Source organism: Schistocerca americana, chromosome 8, assembly GCF_021461395.2.
Source record: "Schistocerca americana isolate TAMUIC-IGC-003095 chromosome 8, iqSchAmer2.1, whole genome shotgun sequence".
Lineage (NCBI taxonomy): Eukaryota > Metazoa > Arthropoda > Insecta > Orthoptera > Acrididae > Schistocerca > Schistocerca americana.
In genome coordinates this window covers 153,443,427-153,468,812 of record NC_060126.1, presented here as the reverse complement: position 1 = coordinate 153,468,812, position 25,386 = coordinate 153,443,427, and the positions used below count along the sequence as shown (strand labels likewise).

The 25,386-nt window shown below is 44.9% G+C and overlaps 1 protein-coding gene across 1 annotated transcript in view; it reads left to right on the top strand.

Annotated features, from left to right (window-relative positions):
- Positions 1–25,386, top strand: part of LOC124545640 (trichoplein keratin filament-binding protein-like) — a 110,499-nt gene that overhangs the window by 57,623 nt on the left and 27,490 nt on the right. Inside the window, exons 4-5 of the mRNA XM_047124586.1 lie at positions 524–874; positions 20,482–20,598. Of these exons, the coding sequence (XP_046980542.1) occupies positions 524–874; positions 20,482–20,598 (468 nt within the window). The remainder of the gene's footprint in view (positions 1–523; positions 875–20,481; positions 20,599–25,386) is intronic.

Genomic DNA, 25,386 nt, shown 5'->3' with positions numbered 1-25,386 from the left:
TCTGGATACAGGAAATGTTCGACTGCTGCCCTGGCCAGCACATACTCCAGATCTCTCACCAGTTCAAAACATCTGGTCAATGGTGGCCGATCAGCTGGCTTGTCACAATATGCCAGTCACTACTCTTGATGAACTGTCGTATAGTGTTGATGCTGCATGGGCAGCTGTACCTGTACACAGCATCCAAGCTCTGTTTGACTCAATGCCCAGGCATATCAAGACCGTTATTACGGCCAGAGGTGGTTGTTCTGGATACTGATTTCTCAGGATCTATGCACCCAAATTTCGTGAAAATGTAATCACATGTCAGTTCTAGTGTAATATATTTGTCCAGTGAATACCCGTTTATCATCTGCATTTCTTCTTGGTGTAGCAATTTTAATGGCCAGTAGTGTATATCTGGTCTTTGTCTCTACCTAGTATAGAGTGGATTACAGATTAGCTTTTATTTCCTTACACTGAACGTACACCTACCGATTGCGACTGGCAGGGCTGTGACCATTCTCGACGCGTCATTTGGCAGGAGGCGGAGCGGATGCTGAAGCGCGTATGGCCACAGCTACAGCGACTGTGCAAGGAGCGCCTGTTGCACTCGCGCGCCAAGCACGAAGTGGAAAGTGCCAGACAGCAGGTGGCCGAACTGGACGTGTTCGGGCCGCAGCGCACTCTAGCGGCCTACGAAGAGATGGAGGCCAATGCCGCTAAGCTAGCGGAGCGCGAACAGGAGCGCGCGGAACAGCTGTACACTCTGGGCAGCGTCGCCGAGCGGGACCTGCAGCAGGCGGCACACCTGGAAGACACTCTCCTGGGCATTCGCCAGACCATACTCGAAGCGCGTCGCAGGGACGTGCAGGCCTCCGTGGTCCTGAGAATGGTGCGTAGCACACAGCTATAGCAAATACAGAGGGGTCAAAAAAAGTGTATCCACTGTTTAAAAGTCCATAACTTGCAAACTAATTGACGGAGTTGCCTCATTTTTGGTGAAAGTGTAGCTCAAAGTCCAACTTAAAGATATCACTGTAGGTGTTCGAAATGGTCGCCATTAACATCTGATAGGTGGCGTGCCTTTAGATGCACACAGTGACTTGTCCCCTCTCATATTTATATCTTACTCTAATTCGATTTGGGGAAGTATGGCCGAGTATTGTCATCACAAGGCTATTATTGAGAACTCAGATGATATGAATATTTTCGTCTCTAATTGCATATGGTGAAAAGTTGCTATTGCTTCACACGTGGACTTCCCATGCAGCATCGCTCATCACCCAGGTGGTCTGCTGACAGGCGGGTTCTGCTGGTCTTGAAATGGTTATGCTGACGGGTGTGAGGGAGTCGAGTGGATGCTTTCCAGACGCCGACATTGTCATAAGAGCGGGGGCGACATGCCCACAGGGGCCTGAAGGAGCGGCTGGAGCTAGAGATTCCGTTACTTAGTGAAGACACTTTCTGACGGGCTACCAGCAAGGCGTGGTAATGACTTGTGTTCCCAGGCAGTCTTGGCGGGCAAATTCCCGCGTTTTCTGCAAAATCACAACTGTGATTGACTTGCTCAGGGGATAGGTCCATGACGTAGCAAAATTGGCGCAGAAATCGCAGCCAAGTATCTCCATTAGTGGAACAATAGAGTGGAATTTTCCACCGGTTTTCGAGTTACTGATTGGCACGTTTTAACCACGGCCACTGTTGTGGGGGCGGGAATGTTCTGTGTTCGGCTTGTACGGGTGCTCTTGGTAGTGTCGAGTCTCTCCTTTCCGTTGGAGTAGGTTACAAGAATGAGCTGTCGCTGCTCTGGACAGCCTGACTTCCGTTGACTGTCTAATATACTTTCATTTAATTGTAACTGTTTGACGAAGTTGCTGAAATTTCGACTTCAACGTAACTTTCCGAGTACAGTTGGCAATTGAGCGTTCTGCGTACAAGCGGCCTATGTTGTCTGTCTTGAGCAGTTTTGGCTATAGTTGACTGTATCGGAGTTACTGTGTGACTTCGCTTGTTACAAATCAATCACTGTATCGTCAGTGCCGGCCGCGGTGGTCTAGCGGTTCTAGGCGAGCAGTCCGGAACCGCGCGACTGCTACGGTCGCAGGTTCGAATCCTGCCTCGGGCATGGATGTGTGTGTTGTCCTTAGGTTAGTTAGGTTTAAGTAGTTCTAAGTTCTAGGGGACTGATGACCACAGTAGTTAAGTCCCATAGTGCTCAGAGCCACTGTATCGTCAGTGATTGTGGAGCGAGCCTTCTTCGTTTCCCTCAGAGGTGCATTTGTGTTGCTAGGAAGTCTTTAGTCTGAAACAACCAGACCAGGATAATTTGTTTTGGGCTATACTCGCGACATTATCATCACCACGATGGGACGTCGAAGCAGTCAGCCATCGCCTCTGGTATGTCAGATTGTGTCCTTGCAGTTAAGAACACAACTTGGTAATGTATGTCCGCAGCACCTGCAGATTACGGAATTTTGCTATGTCACAATCAGAGCGCAGCAGAGCGCGCCTGTTCCCATCTTTTCTAACGTGGTTCTGTCTTTGGTGTTCATTGTCTGAGTTCTCACTACTGTAGCAGTAATTAATGTTGGGTTGGCTCGGTGTTTCTCTTAAGATTTGAGTTGCAAGGAATTGGCTTCACATACCACTTAGTCATAAGTGTCACAATCTAGTTTATGGACAACTTCACCTTCACAGCATTTATTTGAGTATCCAATTTGATGTATTGTAAATGTTTCATGTGTTTTGTTTATTATTTTGAGTTTAGTCACAATAAATCAAATTGTTATTTTGGACAGAACTTTGATTCTGTTGATCGGTAGTGCAACCCTTTCATTTTTCACTACGTTAATGAAACTTTCCTTTATCAAATTAATTTCTATGAAATTAAATTACTGCAGGTGTCAAACTCTTTTCTACTCCCTTTGCAGGGTCGAGTACAGTCAGTTCGCGTTTCTTCTTAATCCATGTGCAACAGCAAAAGTCGGAATTATAAAAGAGGGGGCTTAGAGCATCATTTCCAATGAAGATTCTAGAAGAATTTAGTGTTAAATACACTGCTAGCCCAGGCACCTCGCACATCCACACACAAACGATGTCGCCGAACTGCAGCATTAACTACTGACTGCAACGTGTTCAGTTGGATATTTGCACATGAATGTACGACGGATTCTCGAAGTTCATCTAATGTGCGTGGCTTTTATCGATAAACGACGTCCTTTAGTGTTCCCCACAGGTAAAGGTCCAGAGGAGTTAGGTCTGGGGAACGTGGTGGATACTCCACAGCACCTCTATGCCCTATCCACCTTCCTGGTAGATTTTCGTCGAGATACGCCCTAACACAATTTTGGTAGTGGGCTGGGGCACCATCTTGTTGAAAGTAAACTCTTCCGTCTCCATACAAGTCTCGCATGGCAGGTAAAATGGATGTCTGGGGCTTCTGAAGGTACACCTCACCAGTAACTGCGCCGTCAAAGAAGAATGGCCCAATCAAATCCCGGTAAGACAACCCACACCACTCATGTACTCCTGGCAAATTCACGACTTCATGGACGTTCGGATTTTCGACGGCCCAGTAGATGCAATTGTGGCGATTTACTGTACCATTGAGTTTGAATTGTGCCGCATCAGACCACACAATCATCTCTGCAAACTCTTCATCATTGCGCACCATGTTAGTAAACCACTTGCAGTACTCCATTCTACGATCTGGGACGTCCTCGTTCATGGCGGGTAGCAATCGTGGGATGTAGTACATCCACTTTGCTGTCTTCAAAATTCGCCGAACACTTCAGCGACTCACTCCAGCTTCACAGGCACGCTGTCTCACAGACTTCTGTGGTGAGCGAGTGAATTGTGACACACGACGAGAGTTAGCTGGACTTGTTACTGTTTCAGGTCGTCCAGATCGTCGTTTGTGTACATCTTTAACACAGCCTTCGGCTTCAAATTTGTCTCGAATGCAACGAACCGTTAAATGTGTCGGTGGCTCTGTTCGATACTAATTTCGCCATTGCCGTTGAACCTCATTAATGTTTTAGTACTTAGAAAAATACCACTTCAAAACTGACTTCCTTTCATCGAATGTAAGCCTTGAGCCAGCCATGTTTACTCGCGTAACTAGGTGCAACTGAGAACAGAAGACTGACTATCTGGCGACTGTCATCTGACAAAACAAAACAACGCAATACAACGCTTGTGTGGCTATTGCCGGAACTACAAACTATTACACTACCAAAGATGAGACAACTCCGTCAGTTAGTTTGCCAGTTGTGGACTTTTAAACAGTGGATACATTTTTTTGGACCCCTCTGTATGTTTACCAAATATTTGACCATGTACGGTGTTGTTTGACGTGTTTGTCAAACAGAGCGTGTTTGACTGAAATTTTGATTGACAGAAAATTTGACATGATGGCGGATATTGTTTGTGTTAATGTTTCGCCGCAAATGATTGGTGCTAAATACTTTTATTACAATTTATCTCACTGTATCGTGAGTTTCCACAACTATGGTAACTACGATCAAGGATAAAAAAACACAGTGGCAATTAGCAAACTTTGAATTCTTTTGTGTTTGGTAATGAACTACAGTTTCAAATATTGAAATATATTTCTGAAGCTCAATTTAACTGCAGTAGTTACAGATGAACTATTTAAAGCAACATATGAAAATTTGTGCTGGACCCGGACTCAGGTCCGGATTTCTGCTGTTCACGAACAGTCGCTTGTCACTTTTTTGCTATTGTCCGAAAAAGAGGGGTCAGGTGCAAAGTGGACAATGGATGCACCATGTCCCGCTACCGATCTCAGATTAAGAAGAGTGGAGGGCATAGGATCCAAGAGGGGAAAAATGCATCAAGTAAAAGGTGGAAAGATTATTTTCGTACCAGTACCAACTTGTTGCAAAAGTTCGTGCTACAGCATGCCTCATAAAGCCGAGGGGAAGGCAAATGAAACCGAGTCCTTGGCGGCTGCCAAACAGGAAGAAAATCAAAAGAGGTCGTCTTGTTATGATGTGAGGACGCTCCATGGGGCTACTTTCTGGAGATTAACGATTCATGTCTTCTCTTTTGCAATGTGGTCGTCGTTAGTACTTTGTTCCTAACACGAAGAGTTCATGGTTCAACTTCTATTCTCGTAGATAATCCAGCTGCGAGGTAGGTTATGGGACGTCCTCCAGAGAAATTCTGAGAAATATTGCTGGCGCTGGCATTGTGTACAGTCGCACAGTGTCGATCATTTAAATAATGCCAAAAATAAAGGACTGTCTTCTCACCATCATCGAATATATACTCTACGGCGTGGCCTCATATCTATGTTACAGAGTTCGTTTATGCTCTCAAAAAGTACCCCACATCCAATTGTCTGGTTTGAAGTGATGCGTGTGAGGAAAGCTAAAATATGGCATACTAAATGCCAAACATCCTTCGCCGATCTGCAGAGAAGGTGATGGTCATCCGTATCCATCATTCCACAGTCGATACTTTACATAGAGCCTGAGAAGATAATTGGATGTAAGCAAGACTGGATACCTCCCTTCTGTTACCTGTTGTGTATCAAGTGGACTTCAGCACATGAGTGGAGGCGCTCAGTACCTGTGGCACAACACCCCACCCTATATAGGAGTAAATCCTTTTAGTCACATTCGATGTCATGCCCAGTTGCAGATTAGTGTGTAAAGTTCTCGGCAGTGTCAAGTGTGTGGACAATAGTGAGACGTTGATGTAAGTTATTTCAAGGAAGAATTGGCCAATGTAGAAGAACGGCACTGGAATGTCTGACGACAGCACTGGGGAAGAGGGAGCAATCGGCACAAAGGCCTCCAGCAGTAGCCTTCTAAGGCAAGTCAGACCACGTCGCCACATCTTCATGTGAGAGCTTACAAACAGGGCCTTTGCTCTCTTCTGAAGATGAAAAAGGTCGGAGCTCCCTCTGTCTCTCGGGAGGGTGAGGAACATCTTTCAGATCTTAAACAGCATTCCAGTGCTGACAGAAGATCCCAAAGCCACCAGCAGGCCAGTGATGGAGGGATCAGAACCGTCTACTCAACATAGGGAATGCATGACGCCAAAATGAGGTTGTCGTATTGCGTCCATTGAAGGATGTCTAGAGTCCTACGACTGTGATCAGTTAGCCTTTTTTTTTCTTTATTGTGATTTCATTCCCCTGCCTCATATGGGCAGGGGAGGGCTGTCAGTGGCACAATCCGCCGCTCTTCCGCAGAGTGACATGACAACTTAAAATAAGAATAAAATGTTACATACATAAGGTGATAAAAAAGGGGAACATAAAACAGTGTAATGGGAGAAAATGGAGGTAAAAATACACTGACATGGAGACGTTCATGGGGGACAGTTAAAAAAGTCACCAGAAAGTTAAAGAAAAACAGCTGGCGATTCTTAAAGCACAGAGAAGTCACTGAATGGACATGCACAGGTTAAAAGTCGGCCACAATACTAAAAACACTCCAGAACAACACACTTAAAACCCACTTGGAGCACACACAACGAAGAATAAAACTGCCAGGTGGGACCTGCCGACGGAAAGGTCAGAGAGGATGGAAAAGCAGGGGAAGCGGCGGGATGAAGAGAGTAGGGGCGTCAGCGGGTACACAAAGAGGCAGGAGACATGTGGGGTGGTAGATGAACAGGGAAGACAGGGCAGGAGAGAGTGCAGAGACACTGAAAGGGGGCACAAGAGAGGGAGGGGGATTTGGAGGGGGAAGCCGGTCAGGAGGAGGGAGGGGGAGGAGAGGGAGCCCTGAGGAGGAGGCAGGAAGATGGGGTTAGAGTTGGTAGGAAGGGTAGCTGTCAGGGGGAAGCTCATCTTCCTGGAGGGGTAGATGGTGGAAGATGCGTTGGGAAAGGAGATGGAGGGTGTGGAGATGGAGAGAGGGTGGGACACAATGGTAAAGGCGCGGCAACTGGTTGGGGGTGGAGTAGAAGGGAGATACCAGGGGGTGAGGAGGATCAAGGCGGCGGACAATATATAGTGTGCGGATGTGTTCAAGGAAAAGGGGAAGGTGGGGGAATGGGATGAAGTCATAGAGGATGCGCGTGGGGGACGAAAGGTGGACACGGAAGGCTAGGCGGAGCACATGGAGTTCGAGGATTTGGAGGGCTTTATAGAACCGGGGACGGGCGGAAATCCAAGCTACGCTGGCATAACAGAGGATGGGGCGGATCAAGGATTTGCAGGTGTGAGGGATGGTGGAAGGATGCAGACCCCACGTCCAGTCGGAGTTTCAGGAGACAGAGGTGGTTGTGAGCTTTGTTTTGGATGGTAAGGAGATGAGGAGTCAAGGTGAGGTGGCGGTCGAGTGTGAGGCCAAGGTATTTGAGGGTAGGAGTGAGGTGGATAGGACGGCCATAAATGGTGTGGTAGAAATCATAGAGGCGGAAGGAGCGGGTGGTGTGGCCTATGATGATGGCCTGGGTCTTGGAGGGATTGATACAGAGGAACCACTGGTTGCACCAAGAGGTGAATTGGTCAGTGTGGGTTTGTAGGGTACATTGGGACCGTTGAAGAGTAGGATAAAGGGTTAGGAAGGCGGTGTCATTCAGTCAGCCCTGCTCTGATCTAGGTTAATAGACACCTGCGGTTGAAGGCTATCGAGCACCAATATCAGTTGTGAAGTCAATTCCCAAGTAATTGTATCGGCTACTCATAGCAGAGGGTGACGCACCCATCGCGCGGCCTCTTACCTACAGGGTGGTCCATTGATAGTGACTGGGACAAATATCTCACGAAATAAGCATCAAACGAAAATACTACAAAGAACGAAACTTGTCTAGCTTGAAAGGGGAAACCAGATGGCGCTATAGTTGGCCCGCTAGATTGCGCTGCTATAGGTAAAACGGATATCAACTGCGTTTTTTTAAATAGGAACCTCCATTTTTATTACATATTCGTGTATTACGTAAAGAAATATGAATGTTTTAGTTGGACCACTTTTTTCGCTTTGTGATAGACGGCGCTATAATAGTCACAAACGTATAAGTACGTGATATCACGTAACATTCCGCCAGTGCGGACGGTATTTCCTTCGTGATACATTACCCGTGTTAAAATGGACCTTTTACCAACTGTGGAAAAGGTCGAAATCGTGTTGATGTATGGCTATTGTGATCAAAATGCCCAACGGGCGTGTGCTATGGATGCTGCTCCGTATCCTGGACGACATCATCCAAGTGTTCGGAACGTTCGCCGGTTAGTTACATTATTTAAGGAAGCAGAAAGTGTTCAGCCAGATGTGAAACGTCAACCGCGACCTGCAACAAATGATGATGCCCAAGTAGGTGTTTTAGCTGCTGTCGTGACTAATCCGTACATCAGTAGCAGACAAATTGCGCGAGAATCGGGAATCTCAAAAACGTCGGTGTTGAGAATGCTACATCAACATCGATTGCACCCGTACCACATTTCTATGCACCAGGAATTGCACGGCGACGACTTTGAACGTCGTGTACAGTTCTGCCACTGGGCACAAGAGAAATTACGCGACGATGACAGATTTTTTGCACCTGTTCTGTTTAGCGACGAAGCATCATTCACCAACAGTGGTAACGTAAACCGGCATAATATGCACTATTGGACAACGTAAAATCCACGATGGCTGCGAAAAGTGGAACACCAGCGACCTTGGCGGGTTAATGTATGGTGCGGCATTATGGGAGGAAGGATAAATGGCCCCCATTTTATCGATGGCAATCTAAATGGTGCAGTGTATGCTGATTTCCGACGTAATGTTCTACCGATGTTACTACAAGATGTTTCACTGCATGACAGAATGGCGATGTACTTCCAATATGATGGATGTGCGGCACATAGCTCGCGTGCGGTTGAAGCGGTATTGAATAGCATATTTCATGACAGGTGGATTGGTCGTCGAAGCACGTTCACCGGATCTGACGTCCCCGGATTTCTTTCTGTGGGGAAAGTTGAAGGATATTTGCTATCGTGATCCACCGACAACGCCTGACAACATGCGTCAGCGCATTGTCAGTACATGTGCGAACATTACGGAAGGCGAACTACTCGCTGTTGAGAGGAATGCCGTTACACGTATTGCCAAATGCGTTGGGGTTGATGGACATCATATTGAGCATTTATTGCATTAATGTGGTATTCACAGGTAATCACGCTGTAACAGCATGCGTTCTCAGAAATGATAAGTTCACAAAGGTACATGTATCACATTGGAACAACCGAAATAAAATGTTCAAACGTACCTACGTTCTGTATATTAATTTAAAAAAATCTACCTGTTACCAATTGTGAGCTATATGTTTGTGACTATTACAGCGCCATCTATTACAAAGCGAAAAAGTGGTCAAAAAAAAACATTCATATTTATTTACATACTACACGAATATATAATAAAAATGGGGGTTCCTATTTTTAAAAAAAACGCATTTGATATTCGTTTGACCTATGGCAGCGCCATCTAGCGGGCCAACCATAGCGCCATCTGGTTTCCCCCTTCAAGCTAGACAAGTTTCGTACTTTGTAGTTTTTTCGTTTGACGCTTATTTCGTGCGATATTTGTCCCGTCCACGCTCAATGGACCACCCTGTATAGACAGAACATGCGATTTTTGGACGTTGAGACTACTGTCCTATGCTGCGCTACAGGTCGTCATCCACGTCAATGCTGCATAGGCATCATCACCGCCACGAAGGCAAAGTACCAGATCTTTGGCATAAGCAGTGCAGCAAAAAGTATGTCCGCCTAGTGTCACCCTTCCTAGGCGTTGTCGGAGGGTCAGAGGTCACACAGAAATGGTTCCAAAGTGAAGGCATACAGTATCGCTAATATAGGACATCACTGACTCACTGACGGTCGGACGAGAATCCGCAGCGTGATACAGCCGTTGTACAACACCCTGGGCGTCACGCTGCAAGGAAGAGGCATCTCTAAATCTACAATGGTATCCGGGTACGCCATATGTCGAAATGCTGTCGTCATAAACGCCTGGTCAACGCTATGAAAGGCTTGAATGAAGCTGAGGGAGGTCAAGACCCAAGGCATTTGGCCAACATAGTGAATAGGACTTCTGGTCAGGTGAACATGAAATCTAATAGAGATAATGAAGGAATAGGTTTAATAATGAATAAGAAAACAGGAATGCGAGTAAGCTACTATGAACAGCATATTGAACGCATTATCGTACTGAAGACAGACACAAAGGCAACCAATACCACAGTAGTACGAGTTCATGTGCCAACTAGCTTAGAGGATGATGAAGAAATTAAAGAAACGTATAATGAGATAATAGAAATTATTCAGATAGTTGAGGGAGACGAAGATTTAATTGTGATGGGGGACTGGGATTATACAGGAGGAAAAGGAAGCGAAGGAAAAATTGTAGGTGTGTGTTGACTTGGGTAAAGGAATGAAAGAGGAATCCGCTTGGTAGAATTTTGCACAGGGCATAATTTAATCGTCGCTAATACGTGGTTTAAGAATCATGAAAGCAGGTTATATACGTGGAACAGACTTGGATTCACCGGAAAGTTTCAGAGTGATTATATAATGGTAATACAGAGATTTCGGAACCACATTTCAGTTTGTAAAGACATTAGCAGGAGCAGATGTGCACTCCTCCCACGATTTATTGGTTATGAACTGTATATTAAAATTAAATAAACTGCGAAAAAGTAGAAAATTAAGGATATGGGATGTGGATAAGTTAAAAGAACAGTAGGCTGTGTTTCAGAAAGATTATTAGGCAACGATTGACAAAAACATGAAACGGAATACAGTAGAAGGCGAGAGAAGTTTTGACAGATGAAATAGTGAAGTCAGCAGAGAGCGAAATAGGTAAAAAAAAAAAAGTCATAGTAGAAATCCTTGGACAACACAGGAGATACTGACTTTAACTGATGAAAGGAGAAAATATAAAAATGCAGCAAATGAAGCAGGGGAGATACAAACGTTCAAAAAATGAGACTGACAGGAAATGCAAAATGGGTATGCAGAAATGGCTAGAGGACAAATGTAAGGATTTAGAAGCATATTTCGCTGGGGGAATGATAAATACTACCTACGGGAAAATTAAAGAAGCGTTTGGGGAAAAGAGAAGCAGCTGTATGAATATGAAGAGCTGAGACTGAAAACCAGTCCTAAGCAAAGAAGGGAAAGCTGAAAGGTGGAAGGAGTATATAGATGGAGATGAACTTGAAGGCAATATTATAAAAAGGGAAGTGGATGTAGATGAAGATGAGATGGGAGATATGATACTGCGAGAAGATTTTGACAGAGCTCTGAAAGATCTAAGTCGAAACAAGGCCCTGGGGTAAACTATATCCGTAAAAAGTACTGATACCCTTGGGAGAACCAGCAATGACAAAGCTCTTCGACCTGGTGTGCAAGATGTATGAGTCAGGCGAAATACCGTCAGACTTCAAGCAGATTGTAGTAATTCCAATTCCAAAGTAAGCAGCTGCTAACAGGTGTGAACATTAGCGAATTATCAGTTTAATAAGTTATGGTTGCAAAACACTAACACGAATTCTTTACAGAAGAATGCAAAAACCCATGGAAATCGACCTCGGAGAAGATCAGTTTGGATTCCACAGAAATGTAGGGACACTGCGAGGCAATACTGACCCTGCGACTTATCTCAGAAGATAGGCCAAGGGAAGACAAAGCTATGCTTATAGCATCTGTAGACTTACAGAAAAGTTTCCACTATGTTTAGTGGAATACTCTCTTTGAAATTTTGAAGTTAGCAGCGGTAAAATCCATGGAACAGGAGACATTTTACAACTTGTACAGAAACCAGATGGCAGTTACAAGAGTCTAGGGACATGAAATGGAAGTAGTGGTTGAGTAGGGAGTGAAATAGGTGGAAGCATTTCGCCGATGGTATTCAATCTGAACCATGAGCAAGCAGCAAAGGAAACCAAAGAAAAAACTGGAGAAGGAATTAAATTTCAAGGAGAGGAAAACGTTGAGGTGTGCCGTAGACACAGTAATTGTTTCAGAGACGATAAAGGCCTTGGAAGTGCAGTTGAATGGAATGGACAGTGTTTTGAAAGCAGGATATAAGATGAATAATTTTGAAATTTGTGGTAAGGTCTTATGGGACCAAATTACTTAGGTCATCGGTCCCTAAGCCTACATACTACTTAATCTAAGTTACGCTATGGACAACACACACACACCCATGCACGAGGGAGGACTCGAACCTCCGACGGGGGGAGCCGCACGAACAGTGACAAAGCGCCTCAGATCACGCGGCCATTCCGCGCGGCTAAGATGAATATCAAGAAAAGAAAAGCAAGGATAATAGAATGTAATCGAATTAAATCAGGCGATGATGAGGAAATTAGATTACAAAATGAAACACTGAATGTACTTGATGAGGTTAGCTATTTGGGCTTTAAAACAACGATGATGACCAAGGTAGAGAGAATATAAAATGTAGACGGGCATGCCGACCGCGGTGACCGAGCGGTTCTAGGCGCTTCAGTCCGGAACCGCGGTGCTGCTACGGTCGCAGGTTCGATCCTGCCTCGGGCATGGATGTGTGTGATGTCCTTAGGTTAGTTAGGTTTAAGTAATTCTAAGTCTATGGGACTGATGACCTCGGATGTTAATTCCCATAGCGCTTATAGCCATTTGTAGACGGGCAAAGGCAAGAAAATTGTTTTCTGAAGAAGAGAAATTTGTTAACATTGAATATAGGTTTAAGCGTAAGGAAGTCTTCTCTGAATGATATCGTATGGAGTATTTGTATGGAGTGAAGCCATGTACGTAAATGAAAAATTGATGATAAACAGCTGAAACAAGAAGAGAATAGAGGCTCCTGAAATGTGGTGCTTTAGAAGAATTCTCAATATTAGACAGGTAGATCGTATAACTAAGGAGGAGGTGAAGCTTCCTGGTGATGAGGAGGTGCTAAACAGAATTGGGGAGACAAGAATCTTGTGGCGTAACTTGACTAAAACAAGGGATCGGTTGAGAGGACACACTCTGACTCACCAAGGGATCGTCAAGTTAGTGTTAGAGGGAAGCGTGCAGTAAAATTTGCAGAGGGAGACCACGAGATGAGCACAGAAAACAGCTTCAAAATGCTGTGGATTTCAGTTGTTATTCGGAGATGAAGGAGTTTGCCCAGGGTAGAGTGGCCTGGAGAGATGCATCATACCAGCCTTCGGACTGCAGGCCAAACAAGCAACAATATACGTCGATACTACAGTATCGTAGCTTATCGATACTGCCCGAGCCGGCGACTCGAAAATTCCTTCGAGCGCCGCGAGCGGCGCTGTGAATATCTTCGCCAGTAATCAACGGCCAGGCTGCCGACCAACGAAGACCGACAGGACGGCGTTGTAAGCGTCAGCAACATGACACCACGCTCTATTTCTACATCTACTTCTACTTGCACTGGTAGTTTCGTGCTTCTAGTGAAAGTTCCGTGTTGCTAGTTGATGCCGAACATTGTATTGTATTGTACTGTATGTGAACCGGAGACCTAGAAACGACGGGGAGAACGGAGCCTCCGGTTCGGCCCCCGGTGGACCCCCCACCACCAGGGAGTGTCTCACACCAGACGAGTGTGTTGCTTGGTAGAGTAATGGCAGTGTACGCGTACGTGGAGAACTTGTTTGGGCAGCAACTGAGGCGGAATAAGGGGAACCAGCCCGTATTTTTCGAGGCAGATCGAAAACCGCCTAAAAACCATCCACAGACTGGCCGGTTCACCGGACCTCGACGCAAGTCCACCGGGCAGATTCGTGCCGGGGATCAGGTGCTCCTTCCCACTCCGGAAAGCCGTGCGCTAGACCTCTCGGCTAACCGGTCGGGCGTTGCCGAACATTATTCCAAGTTGTTGATAGCTCCATTTGCTAACATCCAGTACATAGATGCTCGCCTAGAGTCGGGCCTCTGATTATTGCTGGCCACGGCGAGAACAAGTTGTCAACAGTGCAGCAATTTTTCGGAATAAATTGAGTACGATATATTTATTCAACCTGCATTTGTGTGAACAAACCTTTTGCTTGACTGACCAAATACCCGCGGTGGCAGTTTCTTTGACCAGCTTCCACGCCCTTGTCATTAGTAAAGAGGCAAAATAAGAGGTGGCAACGCGCAACACATGAGATTATATATAGAGTGTTCCAGGAGGTATGGTCAATATTCATGCAGATGACAGGAACTATCATTTGAAGTAAAAGCTTCATGTTGACATACCTTCTACTCCGAGTGATTTTCGAGGTGGAACACATTTAATGTACATTGTTATTTATTTTCAGTATTCAAATGGTTCAAATGGCTCTGAGCGCTATGGGACTGAGGTCATCAGCCCCCCCTAGAACTTAGAACTACTTAAACGTAACTAACCTAAGGACATCACACACATCCATGTCCGAGGCAGGATTCGAACCTGTGACCGTAGCGGTCGCGCGGTTCCAGACTGTAGCGGCTAGAACCGCTCGGCCACTCTGGCCAGCTTTTCAGTATTATGCAATACATTGTCACATTTACACATGTGCAACAGTGAACATTAGAACATGCGATTTACAAAGTATCAACTGAAAAGAAACCATATTTAAAACAAATTGGCCTTTAAGCATTATAGTACACACACATTAAAGTTCACAAAAAATATTCGAATATCCGATGTTCAACTTGAGTTCTTTTGTATAGTCTCGGGAGAATATGTTGCGTAGCTTTCCTGTGCACCTCTGCAAATTCTGCCATGAGGGCAGCGGTGTCTATGATGTGAACAAGGAGTTCACCTTGGGCATTCGTCTTTAGTTTCTACATTCTGGGCTTTTTGCGATCCCACAGACGAAAACGTAGTGGCGTATGGTCTGCGAGCTTCGTAGCCGGTTCACTGTACAAAGGGCGTTCAATAAGTAATGCAACTCTGTTTTTTTGGAAGCATGTTGCTTTTATTCATGATTCCAATACACCATATTGTTCCCTACTCTTTTGGCTACAAAAATCTATTTTTCAACATAAACTCCCTTACAAGGACGGCCTGTGCGCCTACATGGTACTACTCTAGGCGACTTCGGAGTCAACGTCTTCCTGCATCAGTAACACCCCCAACGTCCAAGTACTGCTTTCCGCGGAGAACATCCTCCATTGGGCCACACAGATCACAGATGGAAGTCAGAAGGTTCAAGATCCGGGCTGTAGGACGGACGAGGAAGAATAGCCTCACGAAGTTTTGTGAGCTGCTGTCGGGTGCCCAGATTTGTGTGAGGCGTCGCGTTGCCATCGAGAAGGAGAAGATCGTTTGCATTTTTGTGGCGACGAATACGCTCAAGACGTTTCTTCCATTACCTGAGGCCAGTACAGTACACATCAGAGTCCCAGAAGGGAGTCGCCATGACTTTACGGGCCGAGTGTGCGTCTTTGAACTTTTTCTTTGGAGGAGAGTTGGTGTAGCGTCAAACCATGGATTTCTGTTTTGTTCCCAGTTCGAAGTGATAAACCAATATGTCATCAGCTGTGACAATGTTCGACAAAGAATTGACACGATCAGCCTCGTAACACCTAAGCAATACCACACAAATGATTCTTCGTTGGTCTGTATGGTCTTCTGTTAGGTGTAGAGTAACCCAGCGGGTACACAGTTTTCCAGTACCCCAAGTGGTGGGGGAGTGTGTCAGCATTACCAACAGAGGCATCAGTTGAGCAGCATGCTATCTGATTGTGATCTGTCAATCCCCTCGAATGAGAGTGCCCGCACATTCCAACATTGCAAGATTCACAGCTGTGTGCAGCCGGAAAAGGCTCACCGTGCTTTTGTTCACTGCCGGGTCTCTGTAGACATTCTGCAAGTGCCTATGAATGTCTCGAAGTCCTGGTTTTCCCCCAAAAGAAACCCAATGACAGCCCTCTGCTTGAAAAGCACTTCCATTACAGACGCCATTATGAAGACTATGTACAGCGCCGGTGCCTGTTGGAACTTAATGAAACTATAGGGGCTGAAACGGAAGTAGTCCACGATGTCCCACAACAAATTACCCATTATTTAAACCGAAAAAGGCCGAGAAAAAACCGTGTCGCATTACTTGCTCCTCGTACTACCACGCCCAATTCAGTGATTAGGTTAACACTTTGCCGTCAGTACGTGTCGTACAAATTTATTCGCTTGTCGCCTGCCGCTTGTCATTTTTCCATAGATGACAAGCTTCAAACGCATTGACTTTTGCGCGCTTTAATTTTCTTTTCAAGTAAATTCTCTGCAAGTTGTACACTGTTAGAATAATTACCCATGCAGAGGTAATGCCACTTTCCATCAGAAGGTGTCAATAGTTCCGTCACTGTTTTTGCTAAAGGCTGCCCAGCGCCGTAATATATCTTGAATGGGGAAATGTATCCCGTACTCGGATCACGTAGCATCCGAATGAGTATGCCGTATTCCGTAATTTTCAACAAATTGTAAACTTTAAAATTTAACCGTCCACGCTACGGTATCATTCCTTCATCAGCTTCTGTCTTATACACTCTGAAACCCACGCACTTCTACACTCACAACACATCATATATCATTGTGCATTCAACAGAGTAGTTTACTGGCAGAAAGACAGCAATGAGTCAGATTGGGCTAGAATAAAAGGTGAAAGAGACTCAGCGGTTAAGACAAGTACATGCACGCCATTAGCCCAATGAATAATTTACATTAAATGTGATCTATCTTGGAAACCATTCTCGAAATAGAGCATGTGTCTATATGAAGTATTTTCCCTTCAAATGAGTATTCCTGTCATATTCCTGAATACTGACAATTCCTCCTGGTGCATCCTGTATACATATATACACTCTCTGTCATAAAAATAGCTGCCCCAGAAGGACCCAACTGATGCACTGCAATCTGGGTGGGTGTGCTGCACTCCATCAGCCATGCACTTCGCGAGTACAGATGGGTTCGTGATGTCATGAATATTGTTTGATATAAGTGTGCTCCAAAGACCGTACTGGCCAGTACACAGTGGGCAGCGTCACTAGAGCATCACCTGAACATGTACTGTGGCCAGGGATCACGTTTTACAGTAGGCTGCCCAGCTGGACGATTTCGAGAAGGACTGAATTGTGAGGCTGTGGCCCAATCATTGTATTGTGCACCACACTTGTCATATGAACACCTCTATTGCCCTTGTTCTCGAAATGGGTACAGGAAAGCATGATGTGTACAATACGAGGTGCGCCACCACAAGGAGGGAACTCAAAAGGATTGTCCACCACACATGAGCCGATTAGACACCAATGGTAAGGATCATTCAATGGGCTGTTCGGTCTTCTATATAACTTCCTGTAAGTTCTAGTACCTCTGGCAACTGGTTACATGATGCAGGGTTCATCACACAACAACCGCTATAATGCCTGCCACTCATACCCCTATAGCGTCGTGCCCGACTCTCCTCATGTCGAAAAGACCCACTTCTAACTTGGAGATCACAACTACTGGGTCTGCCTCTAGAGGCATGGTGGAGAGCACCACAAAGACGAATATATCGTCTCTCATGAAATGTCCTGCCAGTTTCGTGTGACAGTATAAGAAGTGTTATTCTTTGACCAATATCTATCCAGTAAAGAATGTATTGGATGCCATGGAGTGTGTCATTGCGACTCCACCTAGATCCACCAATCTGTAGGATCTGCTCATCAATATGCAAGTGGTGCTGTGTGGAGTATCACAGGACTCATCTGAGACCTGCACGTGTCCATGCTGCACTTCTATATGTTTTGATCGTGTAGCACACAACACATGTTCTTTCCTCAGAGATGAAAGTATGAAGTACCATCTGTCTGCCTGTCACAAATGATCACAATCTGCCATGGCTTTCTGTGTGCAGCTCCTTTATGGAGTGTAAATTGATGTACAGGGTTATTACAAATGATTGAAGCGATTTCGCAGCTCTACAATAACTTTATTATTTGAGATATTTTCACAATGCTTTGCACACACATACAAAAACTCAAAAAGTTTTTTTAGGCATTCACAAATGTTCGATATGTGCCCCTTAAGTGATTCGGCAGACATCAAGCCGATAATCAAGTTCCTCCCACACTCGGCACAGCATGTCCCCATCAATGAGTTCGAAAGCGTCGATGATGCGAGCTCGCAGTTCTGGCACGTTTCTTGGTAGAGGAGGTTTAAACACTGAATCTTTTACATAACCCCACAGAAAGAAATCGCATGGGGTTAAGTCGGGAGAGCGTGGAGGCCATGACATGAATTGCTGATCATGATCTCCACCACGACCGATCCCTCGGTTTTCCAATCTCCTGTTTAAGAAATGCCGAACATCATGATGGAAGTGCGGTGGAGCACCATCCTGTGGTACGTTTAGCTCCCTGCTTGGTTTATTCGTCGACTTCCGCGGGCTACGCGTGAAACTTGCCCGCACGCGTTCAACCGTTTCTTCGCTCACTGTAGGCCGACCCGTTGATTTCCCCTTACAGAGGCATCAAGAAGCTTTAAACTGCGCATACCATCGCCGAATGGAGTTAGCAGTTGGTGGATCTTTGTTGAACTTCGTCCTGAAGTGTCGTTGCAGAGTTTTTCTACGTATCTGTAGTGTGTCGTGACCATATGTCAATGAATGGAGCTACAGTGAATTTACGAAATCACTTCAATCATTTGTAATAGCCCTGTATATGTTTATGTTCCACATCTCCTAAACAACTGTATCCGTTTCAATTAAATTTGGTACATATACTACTTATCGCTTGGAAAGATATCTGGAAGGAATTACTGTGGGGATAAATGCCACCTGTCTCCCTTGAAGGTGGAGATGTGCATTGGGGTGAAAAAGTGTTGGAAATGACTGAAGTCGTGGCGACGCTGAATGACTGGCATACTGTGTTGGTAGTATTGGACTGTGTTCCAGAGGGTGTACTTACAGAAGGACATGACTGAGATTGACAGAGAGAGGTGGAATGAGGGAGGAAGAGAGAGAGGGGGAGACGGAAAAGAGGAGGAGCAGGTGGACAGAAAGAGATGGCAGGAGGAGGCAGACAGAGAAGTAGCGAGAGATTGGCACAGAGATAGAAGAAGAGGGGATGGACGGAGAGAAAGGGTGGTAAGAGATGGAGTGAGTGAGGGGATTAGACAGGTAGAGTGATGAGGAGGAGATGGATAAATGATAGGAGGAGAAAGTCGAAGGGAGGGGGGAGAAGGGAACAGAGAAAGGCGGAGGAGGAGGAGGAGGAGGAGGAGGAGGAGGAGGAGATGTACTGACAGAGAGGGGAGGAGGAGATGAACAGAGAGAGGGGGATGAGGAGATGGAAAGAGATGGGGAAGGAGGAAGTGGACAGAGAGAAGGGAAGAAACAGATGTGTGAAATATATGTAGCCTGTATGTATGTAGGGAACTGGAGATGGGTATGTTGGGGGCAAATGGAAGACAGCACTGGGTAGTGAGCAGGTAGAAAAGGAAAAGGGGGACGAGGAGATGGACAGAAAGAGGGGTGAGGAGGAAATGGAAAGAGAGAGGGAGACGGAGGAAATATGCATAATGAGAATATGGAGGAGATGTGTGCTATGTATGTGCTGTATGTGTATGCAGCTGAAGCTGCAGGTAATATCAGGTAATATGCTAGTATTCACAGCGTGATATGTGATGTTACAAGCTTCCAGAGATGTTACAGAAGGATGAATGTATCAATTTGAAGTAAGGGGCCCTGGTCTGGAAACAACCTAGTCGAAAGTTGTAAGCGAAAATCCTTTCGATACCTCTGACAGTGCACCTCTTCTAGTGCAAGCCCTTTGCTTTCCATATTTTGAGAGGTGGTAATAGGGACAAAAACACAAAGAAAATGTCTAGTAAACAAGGACTCTTAAAATGTATACCTTAAGACCTATGAGCACTTGTTCATATCTGATACTGACGAGCATATCTTCTCTAATGAGCAAGTTCTCCTAACTCTTAACGTATTATAGAGCCCATGTTTACTAGACAATTTTTTCACGGTGTGGTCAATACTACCACTTCCAAAATAAAGGAAAACAAAGAGGTCCACCGTCACAGGTATCACAATGATTTTTCGCTGATTACTTTCGACTCGGTCGTTACCAGACCAGTGTCCCTTACCTCAAACTGATACCGTTACCCATTTCCAACATCCCTGAAACTAAGTAACATATTCACGGAATCACCCGCTACACAATCTCGAAGGCTCCCTGACTTGAGGGACTTCACACGTGTGCAGAGGGAGAGACCGAGAAAGAGACAGAGACAGGAGAGAGAGAGAGAGAGAGAGAGAGAGAGAGAGAGAGAGAGAGAGAGAGAGAGAGAGAGAGAATGGAAGGTGGGTACGTCTTGGAAAATAAGTTGTGATGAAACTGATTTCCAGTATAGTACCGGGTGTAAAAATCGCCCGTTCAGTTGTGACTTGGTTTATGTCCACCATTTTGATAAAGTCATGGGTCAGTGTATATGGGTGGTACTGGTAGGTTCAGTACTTCCTAACTTACAGACATGACTGTAGACGCTGGACAGACCAATAACAGAACTACGTTTCTGCTCACAGGCCCGACAGGAAGTGGTGAAGGCGAAGATGCACCGTGACGATTTGTTCAAGGAGAGAAACGAACTCACACGAAAGATGGAACTCATGGCGTACCCGGAGCTACTCCGTGACCACGAGGTGAGTGAAGGTAGAGCCACAGTGTGCTCGCCCTGTACACGGGTAAGATCTGCCATCACTGTTGTTTGGATCGTTGTTAGCTTTTGACGCTGGGATGTGACAAATTGCAGCATTCTGTTACACAAGTTTATGAGCAATGCCATTACACTAGCTCAATTATTGTAAGTGCTGATCAATAAGTTTCCGTTTGAGGGCGTTGCTGCAGCATATATGCAACTTAGAGCGACTCTGATACTGCTATATAACAACCAATATGTAGACAACGATTTAGTATGTTTTTCCTGTATTTCCATCGCGTGTGCGGGAAATACGCAAACTTGAATTTTGGCGACGTATTACCAAATGTGTCCAAAGGGGACCAACGTGCTGTTATTCTTTTCTTGCCTGCCGAAGGACAAACACTGATATACATCCCTCGGACAATGAAGAATGTATGTGAAGCAGCATGTCTGCCGGAAACTATCGTTGTGGTTCATGATAACGCAAATGTGGTAACGCAGAAGTTACTACAACTGAAATGGGAGACGCTTCAGCACCCCCTTGTAGCTATGATCTCTCCCCACGCGAATATCAGGTTTCGGTACGTTAAAAAAAGAATGCCTTGAAAGGTCTACGATACCAATCGGATGAGGATTGCAATAGGCTGTTATCGAGTCATTATACTGTCTTAATTCTGGATTTCAGATCGACCTATTATGGAAACCATTGTTTTTTATGTAAACGCCCAAACATGGGTTAGTACCTTTAGCGCCATGGTCAGTGGGCAGTTTTATCCAGTCCTCTAAACCTTAAAAATTTTGAAAGTAATAATCATTCTAACAAAATCAGATCTAAAAACAGTTTTTTCTGTCTTATAATTACCCTATTTTTTGTACATGTTTGGTTATGTGAAAATTTCTTTACATTACCATATGTTGGTAGCTTGTCATCTGCAATTAAATGAAGTTATTGTGAGTTTGGTTGGCGAGTTAACGTAGCCCAACAATGTAGAAAAGGCTGGGGTAATTACAACAAACAAAAACTATTTTGGGCCTGATTTCGTTACAAAATTATTGCTTAAAGTATGTTTACATTTAACGGACCTTAATAAATCTATCCATTGACAGTAGCACAAAGCTGTTGAAACATGTTTGAATGTTTATATCAAAGCAGTTGTTTGTGTAGCAGGTGGATTTTGTCAGCAAACGCGGCTATGCTACAGCTTCAAAACCAAGTGATGAGTAATTATACTGTCCGTCTGAAAGGCTACCATACTCAGGATGGGCAAGTAGCTGTGCCTCGGAGCATCTGATTGCGTTTAGATTGCAGAGAAGTACATGCATGGAGCAGAGGTTGGGTCCAAATTTGTATCTCTCTCGATCTGCCAGTGAACAGTGCAATTCTATGCAGCAACATTGCATCACTAAATAGTTGATACTAAAGCCATAAATATAATCAGACAACAACTGTTTGCCAGATAAGTGTCAACATACGTGTAGTACAATGATGATAAATACACGAAAAGCTCGATATTGTTTGGTTACACCACTGCTAGGCAGACACTTAAACTAGTAATAACCATTAGATTATATGAGCTATCTACTGGAAGAGAGCATAGGCGGTAATGCCACATAAATATACTGATACGGATGTTACATGACAGATCCAGATTCAAAGGAAGAATTCTAAGACACTGCATTTCATCCACAGAGATCACCTACAAAACTCTAACCACACAGGTGTTTTACTAATATGAGTCAGTCTGAGATTCATATCAAGTTCAACTAATAGAAGTGATCGAGTATAACGAGAAAAGATGGCGCGATTTATCACGGTTTAGTTTAGTCAATGTGTGAGTGTCCCAGAAATGCTCAGCTATTCGTAATAGGAAAAGAGATAGGATAAAGTATTGTGCAAAACATTAAGGTTTACTCTTAAGTACTTGACTCGCCTTGGAACATACAGTCTCGGAAAGATAATGCTTCCTCTTGCGTTCATCTCATATAACCATTTCCGACGTTGTGTACGTAATGCGCTTTGCATAGCCCGCCGTGCCAAAAGATCCCTCTGGAAGGTGTCACAATGAACAGATGTTCCTGGGGTACCGATTGATATTTGTGACTGAACTCAGGATTTTTGGTGAAAAGGGCACAGAGTGTTATCTTGGATGGAGAGTCAGTGACAGATATAGAATTAACATTAGGTGTGCGCCAGGGAAATGTGTGAGATCCTTGTTGTTCATGTTACAGACCTTTCAGACAATATTAATAGTAATCCCAGTCTTTTCGTCAATGATGTACTTATGTATAATGAAGTATTATCTGAATAAAGCCGCATAAATACTTAGTCAGGTCTTAATAATTTTGGAAATTTTTGGTAAGTTCCTATGGGACCAGGCTGTTGAGGTCATCGGTCCCTAGGCTTACACACTACTTAATCTAACTTAAACTAACTTACGCTCAGGACAATACACACACCCATGCCGGACGGGGAGAGGCGCATGAACCGTGTCAAGGCGCCTGAGACCGCGCGGCTACAACGCGCGGCACCTTAATAAGCTTTCAAAGTGGTGCAATGATAGGCAACTTTTCTTAATGTTCAGAAATATCAAATTGTTCACATCTCAAAACGGAAAAGCGTAGTATCCTGTGACTACAGTATCAACGAGTCACAACTGCAACTAGTCAACTCATGTGTATACTTGGATGTAACGCTTCGCCGGCCGGGGTGGCCGAGCGGTTCTAGGCGCTACAGTCTGAAACCGTGCGACCGCTACAGTCTCATGTTCGAATCCTGCCTCGGGCATGGGTGTGTGTGATGTCCTTAGGTTAGTTAGGTTTAAGTAGTTCTAAGTTCTATGGGACTAATGACCTCAGAAGTTACGTCCCATAGTGCTCAGAGCCATTTGAACCATATTTGTAACGCTTCGTACTGATATGATGTGGAAAGATCACACTGGATCAGACGTAGGCAAAGCAGATGGCACACTTTGGCTTACTGGTACAATACTTGGGAAATGCAATCAGTCTACAAAGGTGACTGCGTACAGATCACTCGCGGGACTCATCCTAGAATATCCCTGAAGTGTGTACGTCTGTTGAACATATATTGCGAAGGACAATAAGAATGATCACAAGTTTGCTGAGCAGCGGGAGATTGTCGTAGAGATGCTGAAGAAACTGAATTGGCAGACGCTTGCAAATAGATGCAAACTATACAGAGAAAGCCTACCTACAAAGTTTTTAGAGGCGCCTTTAAATCGTAAGTGTAGACAGACGGTGGTTATAATTAAACTTGCGCTATTTGAGAGAGTGTAGACGAAAAACTATTTACCGTATGGCTACCCAAATTTATAAGATTGGTGTTCAGACTGTTCGCTGCAGGATTTGCGTGTTAGTGTCATGACTTCCTGTTAGACACCACTACTTGCATGGGGAGTAGAGTTGAAACACAAGAGCAGTGTGCATCACATTTACAGACAGTAAACATTGGTCTGGATAATATGAGGAGGGCTTTTATAAAAAAAAAAAATGTTCAAATGAGTGTGAAACCTTATGGGACTTAACTGCTAAGGTTATCAGTCCCTAAGCTTACACACTACTTAACCTAAATTATCCTGAGGACAAACACACACAGCCATGCCCGAGGGAGGACTCGAACCTCCGCCGGGACCAGTCGCACAGTCCATCACTGCAGTGCCAGAGACCGCTCGGATAATCCCGCGCGGCTTTTATCAAAACAATATCAACTCTTCGTGACTGTCGACGCATGAAAGGAATATGGAGACGTCCTCTTTGAGCACCGGGGTTGAAAAACATGATTCGCGATTTGGGAATTGCTCCTAGGAGAGACCGACGGTCAGTAGCGCCACAAATTGTAGAAGTTACTGTTGCCATGGCAGAGAATGCTGGACGCAATATGCGATCTTCAAGCAGTGGACAAGCTGTGTCACGACAGCTGAACATTTCATGTTCCACAGTTAGAAGAGTGCGGCGAACAATTGTGAAATAATATCAATACAAATTTCACATTACTCGCCAACTTTCTACACGTGACTTTGCTCTTACGTTTCTTGGAAGGGTTGAAGTTGATGATCTGTGGCCTTGGAATATTTTGTGTAGCGGTGAAACATACACTGAGATGACGAAAATCATCAAATACCTCTTAATATCGTGTTGGACCTCCTTTTGCCTGGTGTAGTGCAGCACCTCGACGTGGCATGGACTCAACAAGTCGTTGTAAGTCTCCTGAAGAAATATTCGGCCATGCTGCCTCTATAGCACTCCGTAATGGCGAAAGTGTTGCTGGTGCAGGATTTTGGCATGAACTGACCTCTCGATTCATGTCGGGCGACCGAGGTGACCAAAGTATTCGCTAAAATTGTCCAGAATGTTCTTCAGATCAGCAGTAAACAACCGTGGCCTGGTGACATGGCGCATTGTGTCGCATAAAAGTTCCAACATTGTTAGGGAACATGACATCCACGAATGGCTCCAAATGGTCTGCAGGTAGCCGAACATGCAGAAGACACAGTCCTTTCCATGTAAAAACAGACCACACCATTGGAATCACCGCAAATCTCATGCAACATTGTTTGTCTGTTAGCACTGACAACTCTAGGCAAACGCCGCGCAGCAAGTGGTAGCCACGCGGTCTCAGGGGCCTTGCCAAGGTTCACGCGGCTCCACCCGTCGGAGATTGGAGTCCTCCTTCGGGCATGGATGTGTGTGTGTTTTCCTTAGCGTACCGGTAAGATAGTTTAAGTTGGATTAAGTAGTGTGTAAGCCCAGGGACCGATGACCTCAGCAG